Below are 13,933 nucleotides of genomic sequence, written 5' to 3' on the forward strand. Positions count from 1 at the left end.
GCAGTGACCATAAATTTCTTAACACTGTAAATCTAAATTTAATCGAAAGTAATTTCAGCAAGTTCTGTAGAAATAGCCTCAAAGTAGATAAAGCAAAAGTCACAAACTGTTAATCTAAAAGAATGGTTTATGCATATATCATGTACCTTTCAAATTTTCTGAGGTTTTAAAATTTTCAGCTGAAACCGGTTTGGCTCAGTGGATAGAGCGTCGGCCTGCGGACTGAAGGGTCCCGGGTTCGATTCCGGTCAAGGGCATGTACCTGGGTTGCGGGCACATCTCCAGAGGAGATGTGTAGGAGGCAGCTGGTCGATGTTTCTCTCTCATCAATGTTTCTGACTCTCTATCTCTCTCCCTTCCTCTCTGTAAAAAATCAATAAAATATATATATAAAAAAAATTTCAAACAATAAAAGGGGAAAGGGTACAACATCCTCAAAGCAGATGCACAATTATTTGTAATGTGAAAAGATTGAGTTGTGTGGTTTTTTTTAGTTTTTTTAAATCTTTATTGTTCAGATTATTACAGTTGTTCCTCCCCCAAATAGCTCCCCTCCACCCGGTTCCCACCCCACCCTCTGCCCTTACCCACCCCCCTCCCACTGTCCTCATCCATAGGTGTACGATTTTTGTCCAGTCTCTTCCCGCACCCCCCACACCCCTTTCCACCCGAGAATTGTCAGTCCACTCCCTTTCTATGCCCCTGATTCTATTATATTCACCAGTTTATTCTGTTCATCAGATTTTTTATTCACTTGATTTTTAGATTCACTTGTTGATAGGTATGTATTTGTTGTTCAAGTTTGAGTTGTTTTCCACCAAAAGCTTTGTAACTCATGACATTAAACTTTTCTCAGAAACCTTAGTCACTGTCACACAAAAAGCAACCAACAGAGTATTTTAAATATTCTATTTAAATATTCTAGCACTGTTCCTGGTTTCATTTATAGAGTTTTTTGTTTTGTTTTGCTTTTATAAAAATACTTCCTGCATTTTCAAAGGTATTAGTTGGACAGGCAATACTGGTAAAGCAGCATAACAAGCAAAGGTTCTGGCTCAGCTTCTAACCAGCTGTGTGACCTTGAACAAATCTTAGCTCCTCTGGGTCTCAATTTTCCCATTTATAAAAAGAGGCAGTTATACTAGATGCATTCTAAAGTATCTTCCAACTCTCTAATTCCTTTCAGATGAAGATCTAGGCTTGTGAAAATGAAAAAATAGCCCTAAAAAAAAAAAAAAAGGCCAAAATCTACCTTTGTCATTTTAGTGAAACACATAGGATACTAAACTGTATATGTACAATGTAATCATGATCACAACTCTAATAATATTATACACACACACACATAAACACACAGATTCCAGGTAAAAAATATTGGAAGAAAATACAGCAAATATTACCAGTGGCTGAGTTGTAGGATACAAATGACAAACAGCTTTTCTGTATTTTTCAAGTTTCCTACACTAAACATATTATTAGTTTGATAATGAGATGGGAGGAGGGAGTTAAAGAGGAAAAAAATCTCCTTTTATGTTCTAAAGGAAATTTTACATTTGGAAAGCATTCTAGAATTTGAACTTTTCAAAAACAGTTGAGTTAATCAGAAAAAAAAAAAAGAAATCTCGGACACAGTCACATACCTGATACCTGTCATACAAAAGCTGTTGTTTATTTGCCCTATATTAGTAAGCTTTAAGGAGGCACTATATTTTTTTTACCTGTACTGAAACTGGTAATAATAATTTTGAAAGCTAATTTAACATAGTGCCGGACATAGTTCTAAGACTTTACATAGACTGTATTGATTCATTTAATCTTCACAACAACCCTAGGAGACAGATATATTGTTACTATCCCTATGAGACACACAGATTAAATAATTAGCCTACAAAGCTAATAAGTGGCAGAGGCAACATTTAAATCCAGGCAATCTGTTATCAGAATACAGGCTCTAATCTACTAAACCATACTGTCTTTTGGACTTAAAATATCATCTTCCTCGGGTCATTTTTGAACTATCGTTTGCCCTCAAAGTTCTTCTAAACTACTTTTCTTGAAACTAAAAATAAATACTAGGATAAAAAGACTGGCTAAACTTTTAACTTTAAAATTTACGATTCATTTCTAAGTCATTACCTCAAAGCTGCGGGGGGTATAATTTAATTTCTATACATACCAATAGGTAAATAATATAACATGAGAAACTAAATAGCATTAATTACTGTTTAATATTGGAATGTTTTAATAAGAAGTACTTTATTGATTGACATTATTTGTATTCATGAATCTGGGGAAAAGGCCACTAAAAACCAACTGTTGTACCTTTCTAAAATTTCTATTTTATTGAAATGATATTTTAAGCTATGTCGCAATTAATTTATTTTAAAAGATAGTTTCTTTTTTTAATATATATTTTTATTGATTTCAGAGAGGAAGAAAGAGGGAGAGATCGAAACATCAATGATAAGAGAGAATCATTGATTGGCTGCCTCCTGCACATCCACCACAGGGATCCAGCCCACCCTAGCATGTGCCCTGACCAGGATCATAGGTGAATGCTCAATCACTGAGCAACACCAGCTGGGCTCATTTGGTATTTAAAAGAGTATGCATCAATATTTATTTTGAACACTGGCTTTAGGACACACCAGTTAACTTTATAATACCCCAATTACTATAACATGCAGAACCTGGGAAAAGAAACACAGAGGACGCCAACCAATTAAATACAGCTGAAGGTCCTCACTGAATTCTTAGGCAATTCAAACTCAAGCCACGTATGCATTATTTCCCTTTTTCTGCACAGTACCCACATTATTTGCCAACTTTTATGGCTTCTGGATTACTTTTAATAAAGCTCAAATTTCCCCACATCTGCATTACTAAATTTCTAGCCTATTGAAGTGAATATAGAAATCAATATTTTCCTTTTTAAAACATTTAAAAGACAAGGAAGTGAGGAAGAAGGTGGGGGTTAAAACTTTGCACTAGGCTGCCTGTTAACTTAAATGTGCAATGAGACGATCACCCGATAATTGCACCCTTTGGGTACTTCAGTCCTGGTAAGATAATAATGTGAAATAAAGTCACCTGGTTTATTTCAATTTACTTACACAATTTGCAAATCTGCAGCTCTCTGCCATGGTACGTTAAGAAAATTAGCATGTAAGAAAAATCACCTGCTTATGTAAATTGAGGATGGTTTTTATCCAAACAGACAGGAGGAAAAAAGCTGCAATCTGGGTCAAATGACTAATTTTATCTTTTTGTTCAAATGTCTCTCTTCACCTTTTCTCTGTGGCTCAGAGAAAGAATTTCAGGTCAAGGAACAGATAAACAAAAAGTTTCTGTGTTGTCCACTCTCCTGTAAGGAGTTTGCTGTCTGACACTACTGAGCTCTATACTACTTAAATTGAAAACAAGACTGAGAACTTCATCTAGATAACAAAACCACAACACTGAGAGAGGAAAGAAAAGAAATCAATGGAGGATATCTGATCTAACTGGGAAGGAAAGCAAACATGGCAAGGATCAGGTACCAATTTTACCCTCTACTACTTTAGGTAAACGAGTCTTTAGAAAAGGAAAATACTCCAAATTATTTAGGACAAACAAGACAAAATTCTCCATGGAGAATACTGTATGCGTTACACTTTGCTTTGTAAATGCACCTGATCAGGTTCTTCTGAGTCTCACATAAGTTAGAATCAGCGGTTCTCAACCTGTGGCTCGCGACCCCTTTGGCGGTCCAACGACCCTTTCACAGGGGTCGCCTAAGACCATCCTGCATATCACATATTTACATTACGATTCATAACAGTAGCAACATTACAGTTATGAAGTAGCAACGAAAATAATTTTATGGTTGGGTCACAACAACATGAGGAACTGTATTTAAAGGGCCAGAAGGTTGAGAACCACTGAAGATGAACGCGTTCTTGGTCAGTAATGACCGTCTTCCCAACATCCATTGCTGGAATTCATCCCTCCCACTTATAATGTACCCTATCTCCAGGTCCAGGAATGAACCTGACTGCTCCAAAAGTAATCTTATCTCCGGTGACAGTAATTGGTTCAGAAATGAGTCTACAACCCAACAAAGGCCAAAGAGACTCTAGAACTGTGCTGGTCACACTGGGAACAGGGTTACATTTATCTCTTCGTTCCTTTAAATAATTTCAGAAGGTATTCAACATCGGTAGTCTTGAAGTCGTCCTGTGGTCACTAGCAGAGTCTATTTGCCCACAAATAATGCCACGACGCTTTACAAATATTAATGCATTTTCATTATAGAAACTTAGGAAACACGGGATTTTATAAATGAGGAAACCAAGACTCAGAAAATTTAAATAACTTTATCAAGGTCATGGGTTTGTTGGCAGCAAGGTGGGGACCAGAACCATGTCTGCTAACAGGTTTAGTTTAGTACTTTATTGCCCTGTCATTAAAAAAGAAATAATTATTTCCAAGGAAATGACAATTTGAACATGATAAACATCAAGTTCTCTGATTTATTAAACTAGAAATAAAAATTTGGGATTTGGCCCGGCCGGCATGGCTCAGTGGTTGGCACCCACCTTTGAACCAGGAGGTCACGGTTCCATTCCAGTAAGGGCACATGCCTGGGTTGCAGACTTGATCCCCAGTGTGGGGTATGCAGGAGGCAGCCAATCAATGATTCTCTCTCAACATTGATGTTTCTATCTCTCTCTCCCTCTCTGAAATCAATAAAAATGTATTTAAAAAAAAAACTTGGGATTTGGCCATCAATGATCCATTTGCTAAATTCAATGGCCTTTTCTCCACCTTAATTTTCTGACTTTCTTATTTGCACCAAAGATCACTCCCATCTTCATAACTGTCTTCTGTCAAGCGTATGTTGTCAATCACTGTGAACACATTTTCCTATCTGCCTGTCCTTTAATTTTACCTCCAATAGTTTCTTCCATTTACAACTGAGTACATTCCCTAAGGCTCACACCTCAGCTCCATCTATTATTGCAATAATGGCAATGAATTATAATTCTCCATTTACAAATCTTTCTCCCCAAATGTATAGTCTCCTTTAAATCCCTATCATTCAGCCTGAGAAACAGTCAACACATAATAAATGAGTATTGTAAGAACAAGTGAAAATAACATGTATCTTTAAGTTTTTATTTAATGGCTTCAAGTTGAGTTTCAACTCTCCATCAAGACACCCTGAAAGCAGGGATGTATTATTTTTCATACTGTTTACTTAACTGTCAGTTCCTTCAGGGCAACTTCATGACCTAAACATCTCTATATCCCAGTACCAAAACACAGACAACAGAGACACAGAGAAGCTTGCTAGAGGTTTGCAAAATTCTTTACAGAACTAAATATCCTCATTAGTGCCTACAATAGTACTGGCCCATAGCAGGTTGACAATAAAAATACATTGACTAGTGAGTTCCAACCATGTCAGACCTTGTCTGACAGTAGGTATGATTCAATTAGCCAAACTAATTCAGAGCACAGATGTGAAACTGGGTTTAGGTAAAGAGCACCAATCATGATCAATGGCAGACATCCCTCTACTCACTCCATTACAATGAACTGTTAAAGCTTAACTCAATATAGTTTCCTTAGAAGTCATCTTTTCAAAATGCCAGAGTGCCAGAATTTTTTCTAATGTCTCTTGACTAGGGTACCTTAGAACCACAGACTAGGTCTATGATGACTTGTCACATGCTTATTGACAGTATTACAACTGTTGCCTCAGGCATTCTCTGTGTTACCCCCAAGCAACAACAGTATCAAACTGACAAGCTATATTATATTATTTAGGAAATCATTGTTGATCTACCTTAGAAGACCCAATCAACAAATAATTCACTGATGTACTCTGGATGTACAAGCAATTATAAGTAAAACTCAAATATAATCTTAAAACGAAAGAGCTTCTACTCTACGCCATGGCTTCTTTCTGTTTGGTTGGATAACAAATGGAAAGGTTTCTTAGGTCTTGGCAATTTCCATCACAGAAGTCAAATCAGCATATTAAGGAAACATACAGTGAACTGCTAGGACATCAACAAATCTAATAAAAACCAAGAATAGCCACACAATTCTACAACATAATGCTTCAAATTACGAATATAATGAAATATTTCAGTACTCCATTAGAGAATGGCCTTTTATATCAAGGAACAGCATTTCTACAGTTGTCTATTTTCAGGATAAAACCTCAAAACTTAGATTTAAACATATGTTAATGCATTTTACATATATACTTCTTCTAGCACAGCATATGAAAGGGAACTCTGTCTGCCCTCATTTTATCCCCCCAGGACATGCACCAGTGGTACTAATTGATGGCTTAAAGAGTTGCATGTTAAAAAAAAAGTTGCATGTAATTGAGGGCTATTGTTGCTTTAGCTTGTCTGAAAAGGCAATTCTTTCTAAAATGTCTTTTTAAAATAAAAATATTTATCTCTTTTCTCCTAAGATGATATTCAACAGTATAACATAAAATTTCTCCCCAAGAATAAAACAAGTTTCTTTTGTTTTTCTAATATAATTTGGATAATCTTGTCAAGAGCCTAAATACAAAATGACTTCCAATGTTTCAGGCTATGGAGTTTCCATCACCAAGAAATCAGCTCAGTATCATTAGATTGTGTTACTTTTATTTATTCTCTAACTCTGCTTTCTCTACTTTATGACCATGAACCTACAGTTTCTAAAAGTACATCCTTAGTACAAAACAACTTCCAATGTTATAGGCTATGGAGTTTCTATCACCAAGAAACCAACTTAGTATCAGATTTTGTTACTTTTATTCTCTCACTCTCTTTGCTTTCTTTACTTTATGACCATGAACCTGCATTTCTAAAAGTACATTCTTTGTAGTTAAAATTAACAATATAGATTTCCACATTTCTAGTTTCACACAAATGCTTTGTTATGTCTAGAAGAGAAACCATTTCCTTTTATGGTGCAGGCTCTGCTTCTTCAAAGCTCTTTTCACAAAGCAGACCCTCCCTGTCCCCACACCCCAAGAATCCAGCTGTGGCTGTTAATCTTGGCTAATAGAGAAACTTCAATACTACAGATTCTTAACCTGTAAGACACAGTTAATAATAAAATACACTTTACTATACTTTAGTATACATCTTTCTGATGCAACTAACTCCAGGGTTTTCCCTCAAACATATCCCAAAAGTATTTCCCATTTTTCCAAATTATAGTTTGCTATTTGAGGAATAAGAGGACCAGAGAAAACATCAGAAAAAAAAAATGAGGCCTCTAATTTTCACAAGATGAGCAAGCTAGACTATCTTTGCATTGCATAAGGATTTACACTGAATAATTTTTCATTAAATCACACATATTTCCCCACCTCACTGGGATTTTATTTAGCAATTCACGCTTTTTCATCCAAACACAAGTAAAATGAATTTCCAGTAAAGCTGAACTTTGACGACGATAACAATGTTCTTCATGTTACATTCTGAAAAGAAAAAATTAATTTCCTTCCCAGGATGTAAAGCAATAATACTTTCTAAAACAGTGGAGATAATCTGACTAGAACACTAACAAGTCCATACAAACATGTATGTACATTTTTATGTGTTTGTTAGCATATAGCACAACTAAGTGGACACTCTATGTTATTTAAAGTCATGACTTCAAAAATAGCCTGCATGTTGATTTCACCTGGTAAATCTGACTATATATGAAACCACTTATATGCATATTAATATAACAGTTTGATTTTTCTACCAACAATAATTATCACTTTAAAAAGCTAATATTTTTTGAGTACTTACTGTATGCTAGAAAATGTATTCATTGGTTTACAAGGATTACCTCATTTAATCCTTACACCAATCCTATGAGATAGATGCTATTATTATCCTCACTCTGTGGATGAGGAATAGAGAAGTTAAATAATTTATCAATATCACATAGTTAATAACTAAATATCAATACAGTGATGCTTAAGTTTTGAAAGACTTAAATAATAGTAACCTGCAGAAGGTATTAGAATAAAATTCAAGCGGAAGGTATTAGAATAAAATTCAAAGTTCTCCAACTTTACTTGGAATACAAAGGCACCAGACCAAATGAATTCCAGGGTCTTTACCTTTCAATTAATCAGATAAGTAAAAAAACAAAACAAGCAAACAAAAACAACTTTTCCCAGACTCACTTTTATCAAAATGGCAATTTGTGCCATTAGTTCAATCTGTAATGCAATAGTTCAGGTGGCCAAGATCAAAACTGCATGGGTTTAGCAGTCCTCAAACCTCTCTCATGTAGTCAACCTCCTCCAACTGTCAAAAGTATACACCTCCTAAGACCCTGAAACCTATAATGCAATACTCTTCATCCCAGAGTTGTCATATCTCTAAGTACAACATACTTTCTCCTGGCAACAATGAATTACAGACAAAAAACTATTTATGATAGCCTCACCAAATGGCTCAGGTTTCTTTTTGTGCACTGTTTTGTGTTTTGATTTTGCATTATGAAAATGACCATATATATGGAAGCCTTGACATCTGATAAAGGTCAAATTGTATACGATGCTTTGATGACCCATGAGCAATATTCTATCATAGACAATGAATGTACCTCATGCTACCCCATGATCATATTGCCAGGTAAACTGGAACCCCTACTTAGAGATAAAACACAGCAGACAGTTGTAAATGAAACCTTAATTGAACTGTCAAAGCACCATCTTAACCAGCAAGCTAATAGGTAATTCTCTACCTTTACACAACTGTCCAATACTGATAAGTTATTCCACTAGTTAAATTCAGCACAATGAGAAATCAAGCCGGCAGACGAAACTGTTCAGTGATAAATCTGAATGGTAAAATGCTACATCACTTCTGTAAAAATCTCTCCTTGCCTACATGGAAGAACAACAATATCCCCCAATATTACATACAGCAGTTTCCCTGGCTGGTGTGGCTCAGCGTCATCCCGTGAACCCAAAGGTCACAGGTTTGATCACTGGTCAGGACAAATACCCAGGCTGGGAGTTCAACCTCTGGCTGGGGCACATACGGGAGGCAACTGATCAATGTTTCTCTCTCACACATTGATGTCTTTCTCTTTCTCTCTCCCCCCCCCTCCCCCCTTCCTCTGTCTCTAGAATCAATTGAAGAATGTGCCCTTGATTAAGAATTGGGAAAAAAAAATTACATGCAGCATTATTAGCCACCAGTTAGTACCACTGGGTGCATGTCCAGAAAAAACACACACATGAAAGCAGATACAGTTTCCTTTCCTATGCCATGCCAGAAAAAAAATACTTGAAAAATGCATTAAATATATGTGAATCTTATAATACCCAAGTAGGTATATGGTGCTTTGAATCAAATGACGTATCATTGGGAGAATATTGTTTAATATATTTTATTGATTTTTACAGAGAGGAAGAGAGAGGGATAGAGAGTTAGAAACATTGATGAGAGAGAAACATCCATCAGCTGCCTCCTGCACACTCCCTACTGGGGATGTGCCCGCAACCAAGGTACATCTCCTTGACCGGAATCGAACCCAGGACCCTTCAGTCCGCAGGCCGATGCTCTATCCACTGAGCCAAACCAGCTAGGGCAGGAGAATATTTTTATGTTACATTGCAATCATTTTAGAAAACAGTTGTTTCTATTGGGTCCTTTCTAAAAAATAGTTGTTTCTATTGGGTCCTTTCTAAATTAAAAAGAAAAATTCTGGTTCAGTTAGTTGAAAAGTATAACACCTTATCAATATCTTTAACTTGGGTTTCAGAATATGAGTGCACTTCACTCTAGTTTGGTGTTCAGATCTCTGGTTTTAACAATCTTAGGTCACATAGCATTTTAATTCCAAATATAATAAGCAATTCAGACAGCAAGTCAATAATATGGAAATATAAAAATAGAAAATTATTTGCATACTAAAACACACAGCTGGAACTCTTTTTTTTCATACCAAAAATGTCACCTGTAACAGCTGATAAAAACACTCAATACAATAACTAGAAAAACTTGGCTAAAGAACAAAGAAGGGACTTGAGCAGATCAAGTAACCAAGCAGCAAAGATGCCTCAGCACTGTGCTAAGTGCTGGGGAGAAAAAGTGTATCTTTTTTTTTTTTAAATCCTCACCGGAGGATATTTTTCTATTGATTTTAGAGAGAGTGGAAGAGAGGGAGGAGAGAGGATCATAGATATGAGAGAGACACATTTACTGGTTGCTTCCAACACATGCTCTGCCCTAGGCATTGAGCCTGCAGCCAAGGTTCGTGCCCTTGACCTGGAATTGAACCCGTGACCCTTCGGTCTACAGGCCTATGCTCTTACCACTGAGCCAAACCCGCTAGGACAAAAAAATGTATTTTTGTAGACCACAGTCCTTACCCCTAAGGGGCTTACAAATGTAGTCAGTGAGACAGGCAAATACAAAACAACCGATGTACTACAACAGAAGATGGTACACAGGAGGCACTTGAAGTATGTATATGGAACAAACTCCATAGAGTGGTAGAAGGAGTCAATCAATGAAAGAATCTAGAATGAATTCAAATCAAACATATTGGGATTTTAATATATCAGTAATTCAGAATACCTATTAGCAGAATGTTCACTGTGGGTGATGTTTCAGCACTCCAATTCCTCACCTCCCTCGCCTTTAAAAATAAAAACTTTTCCCTTAGCACCAACTTGAAGTTAAAATTTCTACAGGTAACATCACCATTTGATAGAAATGTAGGCAACACCTTTATAGTATAGGAAATACAACCCATTTCCCTTTCAGGATCTCTAGTTCTTAGCACTGTATGCAAAGCACTAAAATGAAAGAGTATCCATGGCTAAGAAAATCCACACAAATTTTCAGTAAATCAATGACAAAATTTAAAGCAAGGAACAACTTTTTTCCTGCCCGCCACCCCCCCCCCCACTCCCCCGCCCCCCGCCACTCCCCCCTCCACCCCCACCCCCCCTTCAATCAAGCTTTGAAATCCTCAAGGGTCAGGCAAGAAATGGAAGGAAGTTCACAGTGCAATCCCTGAGGATAGGATATGGAAGAGAAGAGAGGAAGGCAGGAACAGGCAGGTCCCCGAGCCCGAGCAGAACGATGAAAGAGGCACCATTACTCTTTGCCACCAGGAATCCCATACACCTTAGAGAAGGGAGCACTACAGCAGCAATCTCCTGGGAGATTTAGCTGGGAAAACACTAATAGTTTAAAACAAAAACAAACAAACAAAAAAACACACAAACAGATCCCACCACTTAGTAGCCTACATTATAAAATCTTAACTATATGTAAAGATGGCCAGATACAATGCAAAAATGATCTTCATCAAGTATAGCCTGAAAAACAATGACGAAAGGAGACATTTACGAGGCTAGTTCCAAAGAGTTTGTTCATTTTCCTGTGGTGATGGGGGCTTTTCTAGACATTAACAAGAATCTATTTTTGAATGCACTCAAAACATCAATTCATCTATCCACACCACAGTACTGAATCCTTGGTGGAAAAACTCAGTTCACTCTAGTTTGGACACAAATAGAACCCTTCAATGCTAAGTACATTTTATTAAAAACTACCAATCTTCCTAAGAACAGACACAATGTTGCGTTTAAGAAACCCTTGGACTTTGAGAAATATCTTAGCACCAGCAAAAGTAGAGCAGTTTCACATGTTTAAAAAGCATACTTGCTACTACAGCAACCAACCAAGGGATAAGAGCAAATTAAGAGGCACTAAATGACACTAAAACATTACACCAAATGTGGGCCACTGTATAGCTACCATCTACTGACCTCATTTGTGGTACTCGTGTGTGATGCTATATTTAATGCATTCTTATCAAAAGGCTGAAGCGAAATACTTCCCAACTGTAGCCTTACGGTTTAAAATAAACCACGCAAGAAGTGACTTAACTGGTTCAAATATGAACCCTATCTTCTTCCTGGGGATCAAGATCTCAAATTAAGGGCTGAAAAGACGGGAGGGGTAGCAAAGTAGTTTTGCAAGGTACGTCCCAATGGTAAAATGATTCAAAGGAATCGAGTTTGGGTCTGTTGTGACATTTGCTGCAATTGGGCAACTGGTTCACTCTAAGTCAAAGAGGAGAGATGCCCAAGGTTTTTGCAGGAAAAACCCGTTTCACACATTCATCTATGGATCCCACACTTAGAGGCTTGGTTAGATTCTAAACAAAAAGTTTGGTAAGACAGCAAACGGGTTTCTCCACCAAAATTTGACATGACTCAAAAGCATAAGCTTAGCCCTAGCCGGTGTGGCTCAGTGGCTAGAGCGTTGGCCTGTGGACCAAAGGATCCCGGGTTCGATTCCGGTCAAGGGCACGGACCTTGATTGCAGGCTCCTCCCCGGTCCTGGGCCCTGGTCGGGAGCTTGCAGGAGGCAACCAATGGATGTGTTTCTCTCACATCGATGTTTCTGTCCTTCCCTCTCTCTTCCACTGTCTCCAAAAGATCGACTGGAAAAATATCCTCAGGTGGGGATTAACACTTAAAAAAAAAAAGGTATAAGCTTAGACAGCCCATGCATCAGGCCTCTTTACCACGCAAGTGAGGGTGTGCCTTCCTACAGAGGGTGCCTTCCTCTTTACCACGTGCAGCGAGCGTGTCCTGCTCCACTTCGGTCAACGTGGAGACCACCGTAGGCGGCGACTCGCCCCATCACCACCACGAGAAGACACCCTGAGAAGCTGTGTCTTCCCTTGGACACTCACCAGACAACACCGAAGGCTCCGTATCCGATCGGTCTGTCCGGCTCAATGTCCAGCTGCTGCTGCGGGTGATGCGAGTGCTGATGATGGTGCGCCTTCACCGTGGCAGCTGCGGCAGCCTGTACCTGAGCCGGGGCTGCTGCAGCTGGTCCGGGGGCCTGGCCCGGGGCCGGTGATGGGAAGTAGGGCTGCTGCTGCCCGGGGTTTAACATGGCAGCAGCGGCGGCCGCTGCGGCGGCGGCGGCCGCGGCCGAGGAGGTATGCTGCTGGACCGGGTGGACGGCGGCCGCCGACCCCGGGTGGAGATGGTGCTGAGGGTGGTGGTGGTGGTGCAGGTGAGGAGGAGGGAGGTGTGGGAGGTGGTGGTGATGGTGGTGGTGGTGACCTGCTGCTGCCGCAGATGCACCGCCATTGTAAGCCGCCATCATTTTTGCGTTGGCTCTCGCGCCACAAAGAGACATTCAAAAAAAAAAATATGCCCTCTGATTGGAAAGCAAACTAGGTCAAAGCTGTCATTTGGCCATTAAAAAAAAAAAAAAAAAGAAGAAGAAAAACCACTCACGCCACCTCAAAAACCATGGGGCGCAACTGGCTTTCCGTCTTCGTCAGTCCATCCGAGCGAGTTGGAGGATCTTGGTGTTGGATTGTGGGGTGTGTGTGTGTGTGGAAGGGTGTGGATTGCCAAAAATAAAAAATAAAAAAGGAAAAAGAAAAGAAAAAGGGAAAAGGAACCCCCCCGTGCCCCCCAGGTTTCCTGCCACAAGTGGGTACTAAAACGCCATCCTTACTTCGGGGGAGGCTCCAACTTCGAATGTGGGAATAAAGGCCCAGCCTCCTGACCCCCTGGACGCCGCGCGCGAGAAGGACCGGGCAGCGCACCACCCTGGGAATCTCCTAAGAGGGTTGACTCATCTACCCCTTCCATCCCCACATCCTTTTCTAAACACCTACCGCCTCCTCGAAAACACGATTAAAAAAGGTTCCAGCCACCCCGAAAGAAGAAGATGGGGGGCAATTTTCAGGGAGACCGGCTTCCCCCCCTCGCGCTCGCAGGCCTCCCTACATCTCCCCCTACTCTTCGGCAGGCTGACCCGGTTGGGGGGGGCGGGGTGGTACTAAACTTTCCCGAACAGAGAAGAGCCAGGAAGGAGGCAGGAGAGGGAGCGCGAGCCGAGGAGGCGACGGGCAGGACCGCGAGGAGAAAGAGCAG

General features: G+C 39.4%; 1 protein-coding gene across 1 annotated transcript in view; it reads right to left on the reverse strand.

The window, feature by feature from the left end:
* NLK (nemo like kinase) overlaps window positions 1-13,285 on the reverse strand; it is a 139,187-nt gene extending 125,902 nt beyond the window's left edge. The window contains exon 1 of the mRNA XM_081109585.1: window positions 12,727-13,285. Within this exon, the coding sequence (XP_080965711.1) occupies window positions 12,727-13,184 (458 nt within the window). The 5' untranslated portion in view covers window positions 13,185-13,285. The remainder of the gene's footprint in view (window positions 1-12,726) is intronic.
* Window positions 13,286-13,933: the final 648 nt, after the last annotated feature.

Source organism: Myotis nattereri (assembly GCF_964212035.1).
Source record: "Myotis nattereri genome assembly, chromosome: 16".
In the NCBI taxonomy this organism is placed as follows: Eukaryota; Metazoa; Chordata; class Mammalia; order Chiroptera; family Vespertilionidae; genus Myotis; species Myotis nattereri.